A 20,326-nucleotide genomic window follows, 5' to 3' on the forward strand; every position below is an offset into this window, starting at 1 on the left:
CTGCGACAGGCACGCAGGGCGCTGCGTCGCTCTCCCCGGGGCCTGACCGCCACTTCTGCCGCCGGCGCCGGCCCCGCTCAGCGTCCACGCCACCCAGGACGCCACCCGCAGCGGCCTCTGCCGGGCCGGGGGCTCGCGGGGCTGGCCTTGCGGTGGCCTCTGTCGGGCCGGGGGCTCGCGGGGCTGGCCTTGCGGTGGCCTCGCCCCGAGGCATCGGCCACGGCCCTGCGGCGTAAACCGCGCTCTGCGGTGGGCCCGCGGGCCCCGGGTTCTCCTCCCCACGTTCGCCCTGGGCCCTGCGGCTCCCTGTTTTCCTCCCACACGGACACCAACATCACGCCGGCTGTTGGCGAACTGTCCCCACCTGAATGTGCTTGGGGGCGCGTGGGGATACCTTGTCGCCAAATTTTGTTGCCTGCTGTCCATGAGCTTTTGGCTTTGCTATTCAGCTGCTCTATCGTTTTCGTAGGAATTGCAGAAGGTCCAATAATTACGCCATTGCTACTTTTCCAGAGTTCGGATACCATCTTTTTGTTTTTACTACAATAAGGAAAACTGCTGAAATTTTAAGAGATTTTTTTCCACGGAGCAGCAAAAGGTGTAAATATTCGCGAACAGGAGACGAGCGGCGCGTGGACGCTGCCCCCGCCTCACGGAGCCTGAGCTGCGCTGCCGGGCGACGGCCACGGGCCGGGGCGCGGCCCCCTCCACGCCCGGGGCTCAGCGGGGCGCGTCGGCACTGCGTGCAGGCGGCCCTGCGCCGGCTGTCTGCTCCGACGGCTCCGTCAGCCAGTGTGTGGGCGCCGAGTGACTGGGGCGTGGCTTCCCTGGGGACAGGGGGCCGGTCTGCAGAGGTGTGGGAAGAAGAAGACGCGGAAGCCGAGACTTACCTTCCGGTCAGCTCCACGCTTTACCGACGAGGGCACCGAAGCGCCCGGAGCTGACAGCGACTGGGTCCGGCTGCTGAGCCGAGGAGGGGCAGGCTGGCAGCGCGGCCCGTCCGGAACAAGGCCCTGTGCGTCCCGGCCTCAGCCCCGGCCCCCCTGCCAGGCACCGAGGGAACAGCATTTCGGGGAGAGAACAGCAAGTGGGCGGGAGGCGCGAGCACCCCTCCCCCGCACACCCAGACTTCCCCCCCCTCCCCCGAAGAGGTGAGTCAGCAGCCTCGAGTGTGTGCTTCAGACGTTTTAAATGAAAAATGACTTCAGGCTACGCTGGAAAGAGGAAATAGGGGATCCCTAGAAGGCGTCCCTGTCAGGAGGCACCTGACGGCCACCCGGCGCTGAGTGTGTCGGCCTCGCCCTGCGGGCTGCGCGCTTCCTGAGCAGGGCCTGCCCGCGCTGTGGACGACATCGGGGCCCCAGCTGCCGCGATGGCGCCTGTGCCCGCCCGGCACCCAGCGCGGCCATGGCCGCGGACGGAGCTTGCGGGGCTGGCGACCAGGGGAGAAACGTGCCTCGGGCCAGCTACGCCTCCCAAGACCAGCATGGACATGATGTGGCCATCCTGGGTCCCCAACCCCGAGTCCACCTCAGGCCACAGGCTAGCTCACGTCGGCGGAAGAAAAAGGAGACCCACGCCAGAAACGCCTTCACCAGCTTGCCAAGGCCTGGCTGGGAGGCAGAGGCATCGAACGCCGCGTTCCCTCCAGCAAACCGTCCTGTGCGGCGTGGCCGACGGGACCCAGGACGAGAGGCAAGACCGCGGAGCTCGCAAGGGCGCCAGGTGCTGAGGGCCGAGGCTGTGCGCGCTCTGCGACTTCGACGTCATCCGTCCTAGATTGGGGCTATGCCTGTGTGTCAGGCACCGTGCAGCGTCCTGGAAAGTAACTGAGCCGCAGTGCCTGCTGGAGGACCTCGCAGGCCAGGGGTCCGATGGCAGGAGAGGCCAACGTAATCGCAAAACGGGCACATAAGTGTTAACAGGAAACCCAGGGACGCAAACACTTCAACAAGCGATTATGAATATTCTCGAAACAAATGAGAAGATGGTCTCAGCAAAGAAAGACAGAAATCGCAACACGCAGGCTGCACCCCACACTGACTGAGTTAAAATCGCTGAGAGCACTTTAACTCCTGGGGCGCCACCGCGCCGAGACCTGGGGCTCCGGCTCCGGGGTTCTCAACGCCAGGCGCCTGTCAGCACCACCTGGAAACCCCGACGGTGACGGCGGCCCAGCGGCCACTTCCGCACGCCTGGGCCTCTGTCTGTGTTCAGTGTCCAGGTGACGAGCAAGATCAGATCAAGGAAACCTGCCGCCGAGCCCCCTCATTTGAGGACACTGCAGACTCTTGACCTGAATGAGAAAAAGCTGCATTCGAGTGACCTTTAAGCAAAAGGTAGACTTTCGATCTCAGTTAAAAAGAAAAACAAAAGCTTAGACCACACGTCGGCCATGGCTGCCGAGGACACAAGGCTTAACCGGGCCGCCAGATCTGAGAACGGAAAGGCCGCGGCCCCGAGGGCAGCATGGAAATGTAGCCGGGCGCGGGCAGGCGTGAGGAGCACGGTCACCTGCCACCTGGCCTGCCGCGGGCGTTAATCTTCCTCTTAGAAGAAAAAGAAAACACTTCCGCATGAGCGCCTCCGACCAGAGAGGCCGAAGCCGGCAGGGGAGCAGCTGTCGCGTCAGAAAGGACGCAGCCGAGAGCCTTCCCGGCGCTGGGGCTCGCCGCCAGCCGGGCCTGGGGTCTCCCCTGGAGGGCCCCTGGGCTGTGGGGCCAGGCACAGGGCCTGGGACGAGGGACGGTGAGCGGGAGTGGACTGCCGCCTCCGGGCCGGAAGCGCGTGGCGGGAACACGCCTCTGGGAGCGTCTCCCGCCCGGCCCCCACCCCTCCTCACTAATGTTTCCGTATCTCCAGGTCACCAAGCAGCCCGTGGCCGCCAGCACGGAGCAGCCGGTCGGCCCTGGGCCCAGGCACAGCCGTGCCGGGAGGGCCGAGGCCGCTGCCTTCCGGAGACCGTTTGCCCGTCCGATCCAACCCGGGAGGTGCCTGAGTGCGCTCACCCGCAGAGTGGGGACAAGGCCGACCCTCGGGGCCCACACCAGGACGGAGTGAGCTGACGTGCGTCACACGCTGACAGCCACACGCAGGACGTTAGCTCCTGGCGTCCGAGACCCGCTGCACCGCTGCCGGCGGTGGACGGCGCCTGGTTAGACTCTGGGGCGTGTCCACTGCTGAATGTGGCCTGCGAACGAGCCACCCCGCCCTTCGACGCGGCCTCCCCATCTGTAAAACTCGGATAACGGGAGTGCCCTACCTCACACGGCTGCTGGGAGGATTCATGATTTCGTACAAAGCGCTCGGCATAGTGCCTGGAACACAGTAAGTGCTTCTTAAATGACAGTGATTAGCATGCTGGTGTCCTAGGATGTGGGCAGCACAGGCAGGCATGTGGGGCGCCCCCTGGCCCCGGGGGAGCTCGCAGCCCAGGCCAGGACACATGCGCACACAGAGCCAGCAGGGGACGTGCGGCCGTGGGCGCTGCAAGCATGCAGGGGGCGTATCTCCCCGGTGGAGTGCTGCATGTGGGGTGCCCTGGGGACGGGTACCCCCGTCCTGCCCACCCCGTGCTGGGGGGCCCCGGCTCCGCCCACCGTCACGGCGGATCCCCCGTGGCAGCGCTCCTGGAAAGCACCGCAGCTTTGAGAATCAAGGCGGGTAGCAGCTCACAGATGGGCCACCAGACACACGCATCTCACTGAAATGCTGCAGAACACCAGCGGGGTGGAAGAGGGGGAGACACACGGGGTAGAAGAGGGGGTGACACACGGGGTGGAAGAGGGGGTGACACACGGGGTGGAAGAGGGGGAGACACACGGGGTGGAAGAGGGGGAGACACACGGGGTGGAAGAGGGGGTGACACACGGGGTGGAAGAGGGGGTGACACACGGGGTGGAAGAGGGGGTGACACACGGGGTGGAAGAGGGGGAGACACACGGGGTGGAAGAGGGGGTCCGGCGGCGGCGCAGCGCCCTGGGCACAGGACTCGCTGGAAGGGCCATTTTAAGTAACTTTTGAAGCCAGCTGCAGCAGTGCTTAAAGGAAACGATGCAGAATGTAAAAATTGAAAAGGGAACTGTACGCATCACGCGAGGTGCTGATAAACCCCAGGATGCGAGACTGCACCTGCTTAGAGCACCTCCGCCTGAAGAGACATTTGTCCGAGAAATTCAGAGCGACACAGTGCAGAGACGCCGCGCCGCACGGAGGGCCTGTGACCCCCAACCCCGACGAGGATCCAGGGCTGGAACGAGCGTGCGGGGTGCCCGGGGAGCCGGTCCCCCCGTCTCACTCCTTCCTGAGGGAGCCGACGGCTATTTTAACCCACGGAGTGGTCACGCTGTCTGATTTGCGACTTCAGGAATCGGAGAACTCCCGCAGCGAAGTCCTGAAGCAGGCGTGTAAATGGGGACGAAACACGGCGGGGCCCGGCGTGGCAGAGGACGGGCGTATCGCACCAGCAGTAGCACACGCACAGAGGAGACGCAAACCGCGACTCGCAGGACTGAACAACCACGATAATAAAGACAGCCACCTCGGCGCCCGGCACCGTGCGAGGCGTTGACACGTATAAGTCACTTGCTCTCCTCATCGGCCCTCTGAGGTATGTGACACTGGCACCCCCTTTTCGTAGATGACGGTACTAAGGGAGGGATTTAGGTAACGCACACAGGGCCACACAGCAAGTGAGGGACCGAGTGGGATTCGAACCTAAACACAGCTTGGCTCCTGAACCCATGCCATCTATGCTGTCAGCCGAATTAATGTCATAAAAATTATAACACGGAACATTAAAGGAGAAAAAACAATGAATTGGGGAGAAAAGTACCAATTCATTAACGAGAACACAGCAGGTTGAAATATATTTTTACTAATAAATGACAATTACCCATTCCTGGAATCGATCACGTATTCTATAATCGAAGATTATATTAATTGCACTGCATGCCCATCACTGGAATTCCACTTAATGAGGACAAAATGTGACCTCAGCACTTCCTTTGGTGGGGGCAGGGGGTGCCTCGAGGGACACCAGGTCGTCCCTCAGGCCCCTGGGGACCGAGAGGTGCAGGCCTAAGGCAAGAGAAAGTCGGGAGGAGAGCGGCAGGGGCATCGCCCACACCTGGCAACACGGGACGGCCCTTGGCAGTCCCCATGGGGACCACTTTAGAAATTACATTCATTCATTCAGAATGCATTTTCTACATGCAGAGCGCCGCACCCAGCACCGCGAAGGACAGGGGCAGAGTAGCAGGGACCCTGACGATGGCAGGTCAGACGGGCAGGCAGCTCTGGTCCACAGCAGGGTCTGGCGTGCCTCCGGCTGGAGGAGGGCCTGGTAGCAGCCACGTCACTGGGTGCCATGTGGGCTGGGCCTGAGGGGGGCGTGGGGAACCTCAGGGAGGTTACTGGGCTCATGAGCACCCTGTTGGATTGAGGCGCAGGGCGATGGAGGGGGCTGTTCAGAAACAGAGCCCTCGGAATCGGGGGTCTAACAGAATGGGCTTAGAAACTCTTTGCGGTTTGGGGCAGGAGGATGCCAGGATTATATTCCAGGAAAATTAACAGAACAAAAGTTCACAGGACGAGGTGGAAGCCTTCAGGTTACTGAAACGATAGGACGAGATGACTCAGCAGTAGGACAAGATTTACTGCTTTCGGACTTCCTGCAGTAGGTAATATCTCCCACGTGCCAAACAATGTGTTACTGAAGGCTGCGTGTACCCGGCGTTGGGGAGATGCGTGCACAGAGCGTGAGAAGGGTCCCCTAAAAACACTCCGGGTCCCGGGAGGTGCGTGTGGGGGAAGAACACAGACGTGTAGGCAGCGATCCTGAGGCGGCTTTGGCAACGCCACTCTCCCCCGAGCACTATCGCAATGGGACTTTGACTCTCCTCATGAAGAAGTGAAGTCCACTTCTCCTGCCCTGAATCCGAGCTGGCCGGTGGCCCGATCTGACCGACAGAATGCAGAAGTGACCCCGTGGGACTTCAGAGGCCAGGCCTTCAGCGCTCCCGCCCTCTCCGTCTGGAACACTCCCTCTGACAAGCCAGCCACCAGATGCAAGGGCCACCATGCTGCGAGGAGACCCAAGCGACCCAGTGGAGAGGACAGCCACCTGGAGGGCCAGCCCTGTGAGCGGCACTCCCAGGGCCTTCCAGCCCAGCCCTGCCACAGGTGAATGCGGCCAGCCGAGTGACCTAGTCAGCACCCCGTGCAATGGGAGAACGGCCCAGCCCTCCCCGAACTGCGACCCACGAATCACGAGCAAATTAACAGATGTCGTTTTAAGCCACTGGGTTTGGAGCTAGTTGGCTACAGCCGAAACCAGCGTGAGGCCGGGGAGCGAGGGTGGCCCCGGCTCTGCTCCCGTGGAGTATGCGGCCCTGTGTGGACGACTTCCCCTCTGGACCCAACCTCCGCATCGGAGCCGCGGTGCCTCTGGCCCTGACGGTCTGCGCCACAGGACGGACTCGGGGAAGGGCCGGGCCGGAGGGCTACGGACACAGCGCCGCCACTGCTTCGGGCTCTGCGGAGAGCCACGGGCCAGGGCGCAGGGCCAGAGTGAGGACTGAACGCAGCCAGGCCCAGACGGCGCTCGGCTCGCAGGCGGGGGTGAGGGTCGCCGTGATCACTGTTTTCTCATCCCAGCAGTTCAGTGGCTCCAGACGAGTTAATCCCCCCGAGCCTCATCTTTGCATCTGAAAAATGCAGGTAACACTGACGTTCCTATTTCCACACAAGGAAATTCTTTACATGTGAAAGTCCTAGGTGAATCAAAAGTCACCTCCGAATGCGGGCGAGGCTGCTATTAATACCCTCCTGACCCTCCGCGCAGGGCGCTACACGTCTCTTCCTCACCCGGCAGGTGGCATCAGCTGGCGGCCCCGGGGAGGCACCAGGGAGCAGGAGGCAGGTCGGGCCCTCCAGCCCGGCGAGACTGGCCGCCCACTCACCTGCACAGGCACCGCAGGGAGCAGCCCCCAGCCCAGGGGGAGGTCTGCAGGGAGCCCCGCATCGGAAGCTTGGAAACTCCCCACGGCGGAGCCCGAGGGGCCAGCGCCCGGAGGCTGCCCTGCCGCCGAGTGCGAAGCAGAGTGAGCGCTCCGCAAAGCCATCCAGCGGCCAAGCCTCGGCCTTGGCAGCCTGAAGCCCAAGCGCCCAGATGTGAATCCTGGCGCTGCCACACACAGCTGTGCACGCCGACGTGATGGCCACCTCCGAGCCTGTGTCCCCGTTCATAAGACACGAGGACACCCACAGCTAGGGAGGCAGCGATTATCACACGAAGCCTGGCAGGTGAAAACATGCAAGATCTGCTTGATAACTAAACGCACCGTGCTTTTTAAATTCACAGAACCTCTGACACCCAGATGCCCTTCGACCCTAGCCAGAACCTTTCAACCTCCCCAGAACCCAGAGATGAGAGGCTGCCATCCAGAGAGTCACTCCGGGCAGCGCTGGTCCTGGGAGACCACCAGCACTGGGGACGGGGACCTGGGCCTGCCTTCCGAGGGTGCCTGGCAAGGCAGCAACAGGCCATTTACATTTCATGGCCTGCTCTTTTCCAAAGCAAGGGGGAGTGTGCTGGGCATCGCCCTGGAGCCTACCGCAGTGCCTGGGCGGTGCTGGGGACCCTGCTCTGGAGGGATGGACACCGCCGAGGGGTGGCACTCACCGTGCGCATGCGACAGAAAGCCCTGCTTCCCCCTCGACGCGGGCCGTGGCTGACAGGGCTTGGAAGCACGCTGCTGTCCAGCTCTGGTCACGAAGCTCCGGGACTCAGGGCCCGGTCCTCAAAGCCAGCCCTGTCCTTTCCTCTCTAGCTCCTCATTCTCAAAGCAGACCCGTGGTCCCTGTGCCTCAGGCCTGCACCAGGAACACAGCCCAGACCAGCCATCCCCCCCCCCCTGCCACGGAGCACCACTGTGTGTGAATCCGGAAGGTACTACAGGAGGACATTTGCTTAGACACCGCTGGGGAACACAGGGTAAGCCCCAGCAGGGCGGAGGCAGGCCTCAATCCCAGGCCTCCCCGCAGCCTGGTCCCGGCCCCTGCAGCACACGGTGTGGGGAGCCCGTTAGAGGTCCAGGGTCCTGGGCTCCCCCAAGATGTGGCAAATTAGAATGGAGGTGGCAATAATCAGACTTTCACATACTTTCACCCAGTGATTCTCATGCATGCTAGGTTTTGAGACCCAATTAGGATCAAATGCCATGACTGTGAGAAAAGAACAAAAGGCTTAAAAACATTTTAACCCTGACCTCTCCTTACCCCCAATCTTGCAAAACAGAGCACTCGCGAACCGAACAAGACAAAGCCAAGGTCCTCGTTTACGTATGTCAAAGAAAATTAAGTCACGACCGTGTCGAAAACTCATACTTTAAAATAAAAAACCTACTCACCAAAGCAACAGGCCTGGACAAAAATTAACCCAAACATCCCGTCTCGGACCAAACACACCTATTCCGAGAGCAGCGAGGTAAGATCCGGGCTGCGGCCTGCTCTGGTCCCAGCCATACCCCGTAATTCGGCTCCGCATTCCGCCACACGCTAAGTGTCGGGGGCCAGGGGTGTCCTCCCTGCTCTAGCCCAGATGACTAGGAGAAGGTTACTCGGGAAAAAACAAAAACGGCAAGATTCACCGACCCACATCTCCAGCAGAAGGAAAGACACCTCGAGATAACTGACAGCGCCAGGCACCCACAGCACCAGGTGCTTCACGACGTGGGGGAAACGGCCTTGCCATGGGCCGGCTGGTCCGCGCGCGAGAGGCTCACACCTGCAGCTACGACGGACGGACGGACGAAGGAGACAAGGGGGGACGGAGACGAACACTGTCCCCACCCTTTCCGCCGGGAGCCCGCTCCCCAGGCCGCGGGCAGCAGGACGCCAGCTGTGGCTTCAGATACCAGATACCAGGACGCCTCTCTCTGGGAAGCTCTGGGGCAGCTCGGCTTCCACCCGCCCCTCCCCAAGGACGGGCCTGGGGCTGTGGCCCCGGCCCCGGGAATTCAGCCGTCCCCCCAAGTTCTTCATCAGTGGTTTCCTGCTAGCTGCTGAAACGTAACGTTGCACCACAGAACTATCGCTCTCACACACACACTCACACACACACACACCCGACCACTGGCACTTGCAAAGGAGTTGTGGCAACCCAGGCATTTAGTAAGTGACTCTGCCACCTGGACCTGGTTACCTGGAACCTAAAATACACCTGTATTATTTCCTCATTGGGGAAGCAGGCATTCCCCTTTGAAAGACCTTCCTGAAAACACCCCTCCCATGGGATCTGGCAGGTAAACAACACCAGAGCTTCCCTGAACCCATTCTAAAGGACCAGGTGTCCAGGCTGCACTCACCCACTGGCTGGTCCTCCTCAGGGGGTCTGGGAGTAACTCCATCAGCCCTGGGCCAGTGAGGGTGGGGGTGGTCTGCAGGTGGGGGGAGGAGGATGGCGGGCCGGGGGAGGTGCCTGCAGGCAGGAGGGGAGGACCGCAGTCCGCACGCGGGCGTGGGTAAGGATGAGGGTCTGCAGGCGGGAGGGCAGGGTACAGGTGTGTGGGTGGAAGGGGAGGACGGGGGTCTGCAGGTGGGAGGGGGTCGGGACCGCTCGAACTTTGCTGGTGCTGCCGCGGTTCCGGCGCGACCGCGGGGTCCACTCTGGGCGGGGTCCCCCTCTAGGAGCAGGGGCCCCGCTCGGCCCGGCCCCCTCGGCGCGGGCTGGCGGCGCGTCCGGCCGCAGCGCCGGCCCTCACCTTGGCCTCGAAGCAGATGCCGTGCTGGAAGGCGTCCTCGTTGTGCAGGGGGATCCGCAGGTCGTGCCCGTCGTCCACGAGGTTGTACTTGGTCTTGCTGGGCATGGCGACCGCAGGGCGCCGGCCCCTCCGGGGGCGACCGCGCGGGGGAGGGGGCGGCGAGACCCCGGCGGCGGCGGCGGCGGCTGAGGGGAGCGGGGGCCGGAGGCGCCGCGGGCGGGCGGACTGTGGCGGCGCAGTTCCTGTCGCGAGGAAGCCTGGCGGCGAGCTGCGCGGGCGGCGGGGGAGGCGGCGGGGGCGCGGCCCGAGGCGGGACCCGGCGCGGGCGGCCGGGGACCGGGAAGAAAAGGCGGCCGCGGCGGCGGCGGAGGGCGCCTGTCAGGGAGACGCCGGCTCGGCGCGGAGCGACTCCGCCCCCCGCCGCCGAGGCCCCGCCCCGCCGCCCCGCCCCAATCGCCGCCGAGGCCCCGCCCACGCCGCCGAGGCCCCGCCCGCCCTCCGCCGAGGCCCCGCCCCGCGCCGCCGGCCGAGCAGCTGCGAGTGCGGGAGCGCCCCCCCGCGGCCGGATCCGGACGCTGCCGTGCCTGGGACGGCCCGGTCGCAGGAACTCAGGCTCCGTCCAGCCTCTGCGTTTGCCGCCAGATGCCAGGCCCGGCCGCTAACAGGAGCAGCAGCGGCGCCTTGGATCTTTGCTTTTGGAGAGGAGGAGGGGCGGTGTTAATTGTTCTGTTTCTATAATTTACCAGGAAGGATAATGCCTGGCCCAAAGATACCCAAATCATTAATTCTGAGAGACCCCTTTCTCCCGAGAACCAAGACTGCCCAAAGGCGGAGTGTCGCGGGCACTTTGTGCCTGTGAGCGGCGCTGTCCGACGTGCGTCATGCGGGCAGGATGTGTAGACGCCATCAGCCCGGTAGGAGTGGGGTGCAAAGAACAAGTGCGTCCACAACTTTTTTATCTTTCTTAATTAAACACCCTCCCTACCGGCAGGGCCAAAAGCTCCCCGTGATTCCTGGCGGTCCCGTTCCCCCGCGTCTGCGGAGGGCTGGACTGCGTGTGCCTGACGTTCAGAGGCCCATGCCCGCCCCTCCTTTATATCGAGAGGTCGTAACACGTGCACAAGCGAAGGGGCCACAGGAGGACGTGGTCACCAAATATTCAGCATCTGTCAAAACCTTGTGGGCCCAGGTACAGCACAGCTCTCACTTAATGGCTTAGCATCACCTCGAAGTCACCAAAAAGCAACCTAACCAGCGGGTGCCAACACCAGTTCAACCTGAGGTGGAGACCAAATGGTCAGTCAGCCCTTTAATGGAAGTCATCCCCCTGACACCTGCTTTTAATACCCTGTGGACTGCTGGTTGACGAGACAAGGCTGGGGATCATGGGAAGCATCGCGATGAAATTACTGGCAAAAAGCACATCTTCCCGTCATTTCTGGAATAAGTCCATGTAAGAATGCACCATTGCCATGATTACACTTCTCATCTTGTCCTTCCCTATATGTTGCCTGCTCCTTATCTGCTGAAATCTCTCCTATCTGCTGACATAGCATCTTCTACGATATCTTAAATAAACGCAAGCTGATGGCGAGAACAAATTAATTACATGCACTATGCTGTACAGATTTTATCAAAGTCATAAATGTCAGTAAGAGCCAAAAATAATTCGCACCGTGGAAATACACCATAACCTTTTCATAAATACAGGACACGAGTGTCTAATCGGGCACGTTTGGCTCTTCGAATGTCACAGTGGCTTTAATAGGCGTCACGAGGTGCTTTCTAAAACCTGGCACAGGAACTGAGCAACTTCAAGGCAAAACCATAAGCAGGTACTTCACTTACACCTCACACGCCTCCTGAGTCTAAAAAGTCCTCTGACTCCAAATGACCTTTTTCCTCGTCTAAGCTGGGTGCCCTGGGCCTGGATCACCAGGGTTTCATATCTAACATTGCAGCACTCTGTTTGTAGACAAGACACAAACAGCCGAAGCCCAAAAGCATTTTAGGGTCTAGTACAGAGACTGTTACGTAGTAGACAGTCAATAATTAGTTATGGAATCAAAGAATAATGATAGCTAACATTCACTGTGCTCTCTATGTAGCTGGCTTAGAGTCTTACATGTAGTTTCTCGATCGATAGCCACAGCAGGCCTGAGGCTAGCCCCATTTTCTGAAGAAACTGAGGCGGAAGGGCATTACCTAACTTACCTACGGTCACACATTTAGAAGGAAAGGCAGCTGGAATTTGAACCCGATTCTCTACGGAGGCATTTCCATCGTGGCCTGCACTGCCATGGAAGGCCTCTTATTGAAAACAAGATGCAGAGTCCATGTTTTGTTGAGGCGTGTGCTGCTGCTAAGCTAGATTCATCCACCTCAGTGAGATGGAACGTTCCAGGAAGGGGAGCCTGCTCGCTGCGGCCTCCCCCTGCTGGGCCCGGGGGCAGCAGGCCCGGGACTTCCTCTGAGAAACAATGGGCATCGAAAGTAGTTTCCTTTCTTTTAGCAGTGATTTCAATCTTGTTTTTGGATCTTTAAATATAATTGATCATTGAATTTCACTCACAGCATTTTCAAATCTATGAAAGAAAATGAATCCTTATTTTTCTTAACACCAACGACAGGTGTATATATGTCGCTTCCCATTTCCTTCTGTATTTCGAACTTTGCGTGATACAATTTTAACCTGAAGCGCGTTTAACTAAAATATAAATCGCTGAATTGTATGATGTGTTGTATGTTAAATTTTACTAAAAATTTAGACCTTTAGAACTGAAAGTTACTCAGAGTCCCTCCAACCCAGCTCCTTTGTTCGAAAGACAAAAAAACAGAAACCGGAGAAGTAAAGTAATTTGCCTAGTCATTACGACAGACGAGAACTCTCAGCTCAAGAGTCTTCTCATCACACAGGGATGAGTCACAAATTAGTTGACAGCAAGTTTTACACTGAGCCCGTATTTGGGACCGAGGACATGAACTCACTTTTGATCACAAAGTACCTGCTTTGCTACGCCAAGCACGTCCCGTGAAGCATCTCGCTTGACCGCAGGAGGCAGGTGCCATCCTGTCCCCATTCCGCAGACAGGAAACCGAGGCTGAGAGAGGGACGCGACCTCCATAGGTCACAGAGCACCAAGTCCTAGAAATCCCGCCACGAGCATAAGCGTCAGAGGGCGACGAGCGCGTCGGCTCGCCCGAGGCTCCTCGAGTGCACACGTGGGGAACTCCCGACATCTTTGTGTGAATAGTGACATTAAATGTTAACAACCCGTAGTGATTTAGACGACATGTAGATACCGTCAGGCAACGCGCAGACAACACGCAGATAACTCGCAGCTCGAACAACACACAGATCCTTTTTCCACGGCACCAGTTTTACCTGACGGTGTCTCCCTGGGGCACATGGCATTCGAGCCACGTGAAAAGGTGGCAGTGGAGGTATTAAGTGATTCCTCTGCAAAAATAAATCAGGAAATAAACAGTACCACCACCACCACCCCTTCCATCGTGATGGGTTTGGTCCATCACGACCTTTTACTGCGTAAATGACAACTGGGGATGTTCCCCCATAAGAAAGATTGTACCAGAAGGTGTTACAGAGTCCGACGCTGACCTGCGTGCCCTTCCCCTAATCAGCCTGACACCCCACCGCACCCCCATGCCAAGGGCAGGCTGCATTTCCTATCGAGTCATTTTCTTCTGTTTTAAAAGTAAGTCTCTCTACAAAATTATGCATATCATGTTTTATAAATTGAATGCTCTTTAGAATGGACTTCCAGAGGGAGAGGCCTTTCGGGCTCCAAGCCCTTCCCATCCCCCCAGCGGGCGAGCCCCGAGATTAGAGCAGAAGGAATGGGCGCTTAGCGGGGTGTCCGTCTGTCCTTCGAAGCTCCCCCACCCCTACCCCATCCCTAGCCCAGAAAGAAACAGAGTATGGACGGTTTCGGAGGGTCTGCAGGCTGCCCAACAAATTCCCTCTCGGAACAGGTGTAGAGAATGCAGGCAAGGAAAGGACCGAGGTGAAGAGAGAAAGCTGGGCTCCCGCGGGCTGAGCCCCCCCACACACACACATTTGGATTCTTCTAGCGATCTCTCCTGGGGGGTCTGACCTGCCTGCTCTGCTAACCCTGAAGATTCCTTTTCAAGTTAACGTCGGGAGCTGTGTTTCTTGGCCCTGCTTAACATTTCAGGTGAGAAATATTGATTCAACAGCTTCCCGTGAGGCAATGACATCGCTTTAAACAGTATTCCTGCTCTAGTAATTTCCCAGGGGCACAGGACTGACGGCAAAGTGCAGAGGTGACTTGTGATCTCCATCGAAACCAGGGGCGCCAATGCTCGGGCTCAGGGGAGGGAGGGCAGGAGGGAAGTCCCTGGGACTGGCCCAGTCGGGAACGGCTCAGAGAAGGAGGTGAGGCCTGGCGAGCACACAACCGGGGGGAGGGCCGACCCTGGAGGGGGTCTGAGAGACGTCACCACACAGCGTCTTCAGGACCCAGGTAGGACACAGGCTCGCAGGACGGAGAGTGCTTTCCCAGAGCACAGCTGGTGGCCGGGCTGGCGGCAGAGTCTGCAGGGAGCAAGTGGCGCCTTCGCCACGGCTGAGATGACCGTGTTGCAGGAGGAGCACCTGGACCGAGATGTGCCCTGCTGCCAACTCAGGAAGACGACCTCCCAGCCCCCCAAAAAGAGAGAGCAGGCGGCGTACGTTCCCTGACCGCTGCCTAAGCTCTGGTAGAAACACGTCCGGCTGTCGGGCAGGTGATCGGTGTCCGCGCACCGGACTCACGGCCAACCTGGGGCGTCTGAGCTGTTCTCCTGCCCCACGATGAAGAGCGAGGAGCCCGTGGAGCCGCCGCCCCGCACGCCCAGGTGCTCTCCCAGCCCCACCTCGGCCCGGGGCCTTCTCGCTGGCGACAGCGGCGGGGTGGCTCAGCATCTCATGACGGCAGACAGAGCTTGAGTTCCGCTGCTCTGCTCAGCGGTTTCAGGGCCTTCGCTCGGCACCTCCAAACTCAGCTCTCCACTCCTAAATCTGGGACCATTTTCATTTCTTATCTATTTAAAACCCGCGGGAAGGCCGGCTGCTGAATTTGGAGCCCATTGGCTTCTGCCGAATCTGTCCCATCACGGTGACGGGGCTTGGTTCTTCTTTAGAAAACCCACGTTCTTGAGCCGCTGCGCTGGGAGCATTGTGCAAAGCCCGTGGAAGCATTTGGAGACGCGATATAGGTAAACGTTTTATTTTCAGACCTCCCCTTGGAAGAGCCAAGCTTTTCAGCAGCTTCGTAGCTGCCTAAGAAACAAAACTCTCTTCAGACCCCCACTAGTGTGCTCAAAAAAAAAAAAAAAAAAAGAAAGAAAAACACAGATGCGCAGTGTGCCAAGTGCATGGGGGCGTGGGGCGTCCGCGCCCCGTCCCCGGCCGCCCGCCTTGGGCCCCGGGCCGATCGGCAAAGCAGCTCCTCCCCACATGCCAGTGGTGGCGGTGAGCCACACACAGAGGGCGAGCATTTCAGGGTGCCCAGCACGCCGAGTGCGGCCGGGTCCGTACGCGGCTCCTGCCGCCCCCTCGCCAGCCACGGCCTCACCCCTTGCAGGGCCTGGCACCCCTGTTCTAAGTCCCCGGGCGTCACCGCCGGCCCTGCACACCACTTGCGTTTCCCTGAAACGGCGTGCAGGGGCCTCGGGGGTTCTCCGCCTCTCTGAGCGGCCGACCACACTGGGCCCGTCACCGGCCAAAGGCAGCCTCTGTCATCTGAGCTCTGAACGCACCGTGACACTAAGCGCAGCCAAGCACGGGCTGCCTGCACCCAGCAGGGCGTAGCGGGGGAAGAGCTGGTCCGGGATGGAGAGGATGACCTCGGACGGGAGCAAAGGGTGTGAAGAGCGACTTCAGACGCCAGGGGTCACTGTGCTCTCAGTCTGAACATCACCCGGCAGCCGCCGAGCTGCCGAAGCGCCGCGGGAAGCTGCGCCTCCGGTGCCTCCTCGCGGGGCCCCGCCCTCCTCTCCTGTGGGCTGGCCCGGAAACCCCGCACGCAGCAGAGACCCCGGCCGGCCGCCGGCCCTGGCAGCTCTGCCTCTAAAGCGCCCCCCAGCCCCCCGGAAACCGTGCTTTCGGCCTTTGGGGGTTTTGGTCTTGGGGAAGGTTAAGGCCTTAAACCAGGGCCACAGACACTCGTGCCCGCAGGGGCCTGGGGTCGCCACGGACGACGTTGCGGGGAGAAGTGAGGTCTGTGCAAACTCGAGGGAGGACCCCCTGAAGACAGTAATTCGGGGAGAAGGACGGACCCTGCTGGTGACTGCCACACCTGCAGCCCCGTTTTCAGCCTCCGCCTCCGGCTTCGCTTCTCCGCAAGGACAGCGCAGGGCTCCGGGCGGGGCGGGAGGGGTCAGCGGGCTGAGCCGCGCCTTGGCCTGCAGCCCTTCCGCGTGCACAGTCGGTCTGTCCCCTTCGCAGGGCTCCAGATGCCCAGGCGCTGGGGACACGGCGCTGGAGGCTCAGGGACGTCGTGGCGCCAGCAGGAGCCACAGCAGATCCCCTCGCTGGCCGGGCCCCGGCCCCGGGCACGTGTGACCGCCCCAGCTCACTGTTTTTGCCAAATCACTTCGACCAACTTAACCCTTTTCTCTAAATAGATCTTAAATCAATTCATGTTTCTAGTTGTGCCCTTCCTAAGAACACCTATGAAATAGCAAGCTGTATGTGTTATGTTTTTCTAACATATTTAAAATTAAAAAACACACAGCCATTAAACTTAGTGACTAGCCAGCCACTACCCGAACCGCCCTCAGGCGCCCCAGCCGGCCCTTCCTCCGGGCGGCAGGGTGACCTCGGGGCGCTGGCTCTGGCACAGGCCCCGAGCCTCAGCTGGACCCTGACTCTGTGACCTCGCCGTAGCTGCTGGCGCGTTCCCCGTCTGTTCCCTCGTCCATGAAATGGATTAAACGACGGTGTCTCCCAGCCGCGCTCCGAGGGTTAGGGACAGTACATGCCGAGCACTTGAGAGCCGGTGTGACCGTGACCCAGCTGCCCCCGCTCAGCTGTCCCAGGCCCAGAGAGAGCCAGCGGCAGCCACCGCGCGGCACATGGCGACTTCCTCCTGGCTGCTGAGCGGTCCTGCTCCTCCTCCTCCTCCCTTCTCCCCTCTGCCTCCGAGGCGAAGGCCGCACCCCGTGGCTCTGCGACCACAGGCCGAATCCGAGGAAACTGGGATGCACAGGTGGTGACCAATGTGTCACAAAAAGCATGGACCGTCTACCCTTCTCACTTCTCACGTCTCAAATGTCAAGTTTTTAATGACTGGTGGCCTCACAGAAATGCAAAACAACTGTTTTGTGTGGGTAGCTACGCCCAAGCCAACTGCGTTCAGGAAGACGACAGAAGGATCGATAAATCAAGCAGCTCGGCCCTGAGAACTCAGAAGGCCGGGGCTGAAAGAGACCACCCTGGAAATCGCTCGGTCCAACCGATTGTCTGGGCAGGCAGACCGAGCTGAGGCCCGTGCCTCCTCCAAGCTCACACACGGCCAGGCGGCAGCCTCGGGACTAGACGCCAGCTCTCCCAGATGGGACGTCTCCCTGTCACACTGCGGCAAGCGGTGGTTTTCGTGGGCGTGGCACTTTGCATGCACGCGGTTGCAGAACCGTGCGTGTGGAATTCCAGGAGCGATGGTGTGGGTGAGGGCTGCGGCTGGCCTTCAGAAGCTGAATGTCAGGGGGCTGGGGGGTGCGGCCGACAGCCCGGGCTAAGACTCAGACAGACCTGCCCCGAAGCTAGCTGGCCACTCACGGGAGAGCCGTTTGTCCTTAGACACGCTGGTCAGTCTGCAGCCCGAGGGGGACTGCACCTGCACCGCGGGGTGGCAGTGAGGACAACCTGAGAGGCTTACACCTGGCGTGTTGGGTGCCCAAACCATCCCCAGCCGCAGGAACACCATGCCCCCCGGTTGTGCAGAGGCAGTGTGTGACCAGACACACGATCCTTGGTCTCAACACTCGAGACCCCTTGCGGGGAGGAAACTGCGGGCAGCACACAGCTGTTCGGGAGCCACAGCTGTCACATTCAGGGGAGAGCGGGGAACGGTTTTCTCCTAACAAGAAGGCGGGAGGAGAGGGGAGGCTGCTCCCCCTGGGATGGGCGCGTGGCTCGCGGAGCATGCAGGTGCGGTCCCCGTGTCCACAGCGAGGCGTCCGGGGTTATCGCCCAGGAGGCAGTCAGGCCAGGGACCACCGTCCGCCATCCCAGGCGGGATGCGGCTGAGCCGCGCTGCCAACGACAGCGTGGGCCTGGCGGCTGCTAAGAACAAGAACTGCTCAAGCTCCAGAAACTTACCTCGTTCAAGCTTAGTCCCTGCGACACAGCCAACCCTAAAGAGGGGAAGACACGCTTTCCCGAATTACGAGAAGCAGAGAATCGAAAATGGAGATTTCCCTTTTCAGATAAGGAACTCGAGGTACAGAGGGCTCTTCCAAGTTTACGTGGAGCCAGGAACAGGAGTGATAACGGCCCCGTTAAACGCACGACCACCTTGCCATTCACTCGACCTCCAGCGAGTGTTTGTGAGCGTGGCAGGCGATGGGGCAGGAATTTTTTACACATCCCTAACCTCCGCAGCAACCTAACAATATTAGGAAACTAAGCCTTAGAGGGAAAAACTTGTCCCAGGTCACCCACTGGGTGGGTGGCAGAATTACAAGGAGCAGAGCCACCCACCCGGCGGCTCCACAGTTCTGAAGCCCCCACAAGCTCAGACGAGAACCACCGTCCTGCTCCCAAGTAACCTTCACTGTGTATCAGTGTCGGGACGTGAAATCCAGCCGACCCTTTACCAACGCGTCTGTGATCTTTGTGTTCCTATTATTTCTAGCCGTGGGATTAGGGGTGGGGTCTGCCACTGTAAAGGGAACACGTGGTGAGCACGCAGCAAGCAGAGGATGGTCCCCATGTCGGAGCGAAGAGGCCGAGTCTCCCAGAGGTGACGGGACTCGCCTGAAGTGAGCAGCAAGTAGGGGACAGCCAGTTCCCACAGCGTGCCCACCTGGCCCCAAAGCCTCAGCTCCTCCGTGGCTCCAGGCAGCCTGATGAGACTTACATTAAACGACGTCGTCAACCAAAGGTCAACTCAACACCAACAGGAATCTCTGATGTGGGGTGTGGTGAAGAAGGGAGCTTCTCTCAGCGTAAACAGTGCAAGAGTCTTACACCGCTCCGGCAAGACAGCTCGGCCCTGCGCCAGTCTGCGCCAGTCCGCGCCAGTCCGCGCCAGTCCACGCCAGTCTGCACCAGTCTCCTCTGCTCTGGTGCCAGGAGTCATCTTGAGCAAACCATCTTCAGTGTTTCAGCTCCAATGTTTCAGGCCCAGCCGGGAAATACAGACTCCAGCCTCCCATGGAAGGGGAAAGTGGACTTCGAGGCCGTGGCTAAGCTGACTTATATAGCGAGAAGTCCCCGCCCCTCATCCCTGTCCTCCTGCAATGGAGGACTCCAAATCCTCCGAATGAGAGCCAACCAAAAGGCACTGTCCCCATTGGTCAGAATGGAGGTGCTTTGATTGGTCAGTGAAGATGCCCTTGGGGGTATAGCTGCAGCAGCTCCAACCGGATGAGGAAAGCTTAGGTCCTCTTGGTTAAAACAGGATTCCAGGAGCTCCCCCATAAGGGCTGCTCAGATGTCAGGGACGCAGAGCAGGCGGGCAGTTCACTGCAGTTTCTCCGCAAAGCACGGCTTGGGTGGACGGCCCCTGTGTGGAAATGGCTACTGGGTTGTTTTTAAATTTGAGCCCAGTTAGCCACCTGGTAGGTGTCTCCTTTCTCAGGGTCCACGAGGTCAACGTGCCCCACTGAAGGGAAGGAAGTATCCTGGAGAGAGAAGGTATGGACCGTGAACAAAAGGTGCCTACCACCAATCCAATGGCAACAGGAGTCCTGGAGTCCCCGTTCTGGGGTGTGGTAAGAGGAGAGGCTGACCTCATCCAGGTGAGCAGTGTGCAGACTGGGGAAACACACCCTGGGGCGGGAACTGGAAGTGCCGCTCCCTTGACCCCAAGGCGAGGCCCGCCGATAGAGAGAAGGTGCCCATCCTGGTCCCTGATTGGCCCATTTTTATGCAAATGAGAAACCGAAATCTACACAGTCTGATTGGTCCATAAAGCACTGTCCTGATTGGTTGGAACTGTGCGGTTCTGATTGGCTGTTAAAGACGTAAATGAGGATGCGGCCGTGTGGCTCTCCTGGGATGGGTGTGATTCCAGGACCTCCTTCAGGCAGCAGGACCCAGAGCGGGCCATGGCGGCCCAGTCTTGGGCTTTTCCCTGATACCTGCCTGTGTGAGAAGCCTCTCAGCCATGGCTGCTGGACTTTGGTTGTGAATTTGGGCCCAGTTACCCACGAGGAGTCTTTCTTGGAAGATGTATTCCTTCGCAAGGTCCCTAAGTGTCACCCTTCATGAAATCCTGATCTTTCAACTGGAGGCGACCGGTGCCTCCTTCAAGACCCTTGGGAAATGCTCGGGCTCTCTCTGCCTTCCGCTGTGGGCATTAGTTCTGCCCCCC

The 20,326-nt window shown here is 59.8% G+C and overlaps 1 protein-coding gene and 1 long non-coding RNA gene across 2 annotated transcripts in view; one reads left to right on the forward strand and one right to left on the reverse strand.

Annotated features, from left to right (window-relative positions):
• Nucleotides 1–10,096, reverse strand: part of LOC107502473 (nitric oxide synthase 1 adaptor protein) — a 70,525-nt gene extending 60,429 nt beyond the window's left edge. The window contains exon 1 of the mRNA XM_016129705.2: nt 9,765–10,096. Coding sequence (XP_015985191.2) covers nt 9,765–9,869 — 105 coding nt within the window. The 5' untranslated portion in view covers nt 9,870–10,096. The remainder of the gene's footprint in view (nt 1–9,764) is intronic.
• Nucleotides 2,874–4,899, forward strand: LOC118612863. Its single transcript, XR_004955192.1, has 2 exons — nt 2,874–3,327; nt 4,367–4,899. It is a non-coding gene; the product is annotated as an uncharacterized LOC118612863 (long non-coding RNA).
• Nucleotides 10,097–20,326: the final 10,230 nt, after the last annotated feature.

Source organism: Rousettus aegyptiacus, unplaced genomic scaffold (genome assembly GCF_014176215.1).
Source record: "Rousettus aegyptiacus isolate mRouAeg1 unplaced genomic scaffold, mRouAeg1.p scaffold_m13_p_17, whole genome shotgun sequence".
NCBI classification, from domain to species: Eukaryota; Metazoa; Chordata; class Mammalia; order Chiroptera; family Pteropodidae; genus Rousettus; species Rousettus aegyptiacus.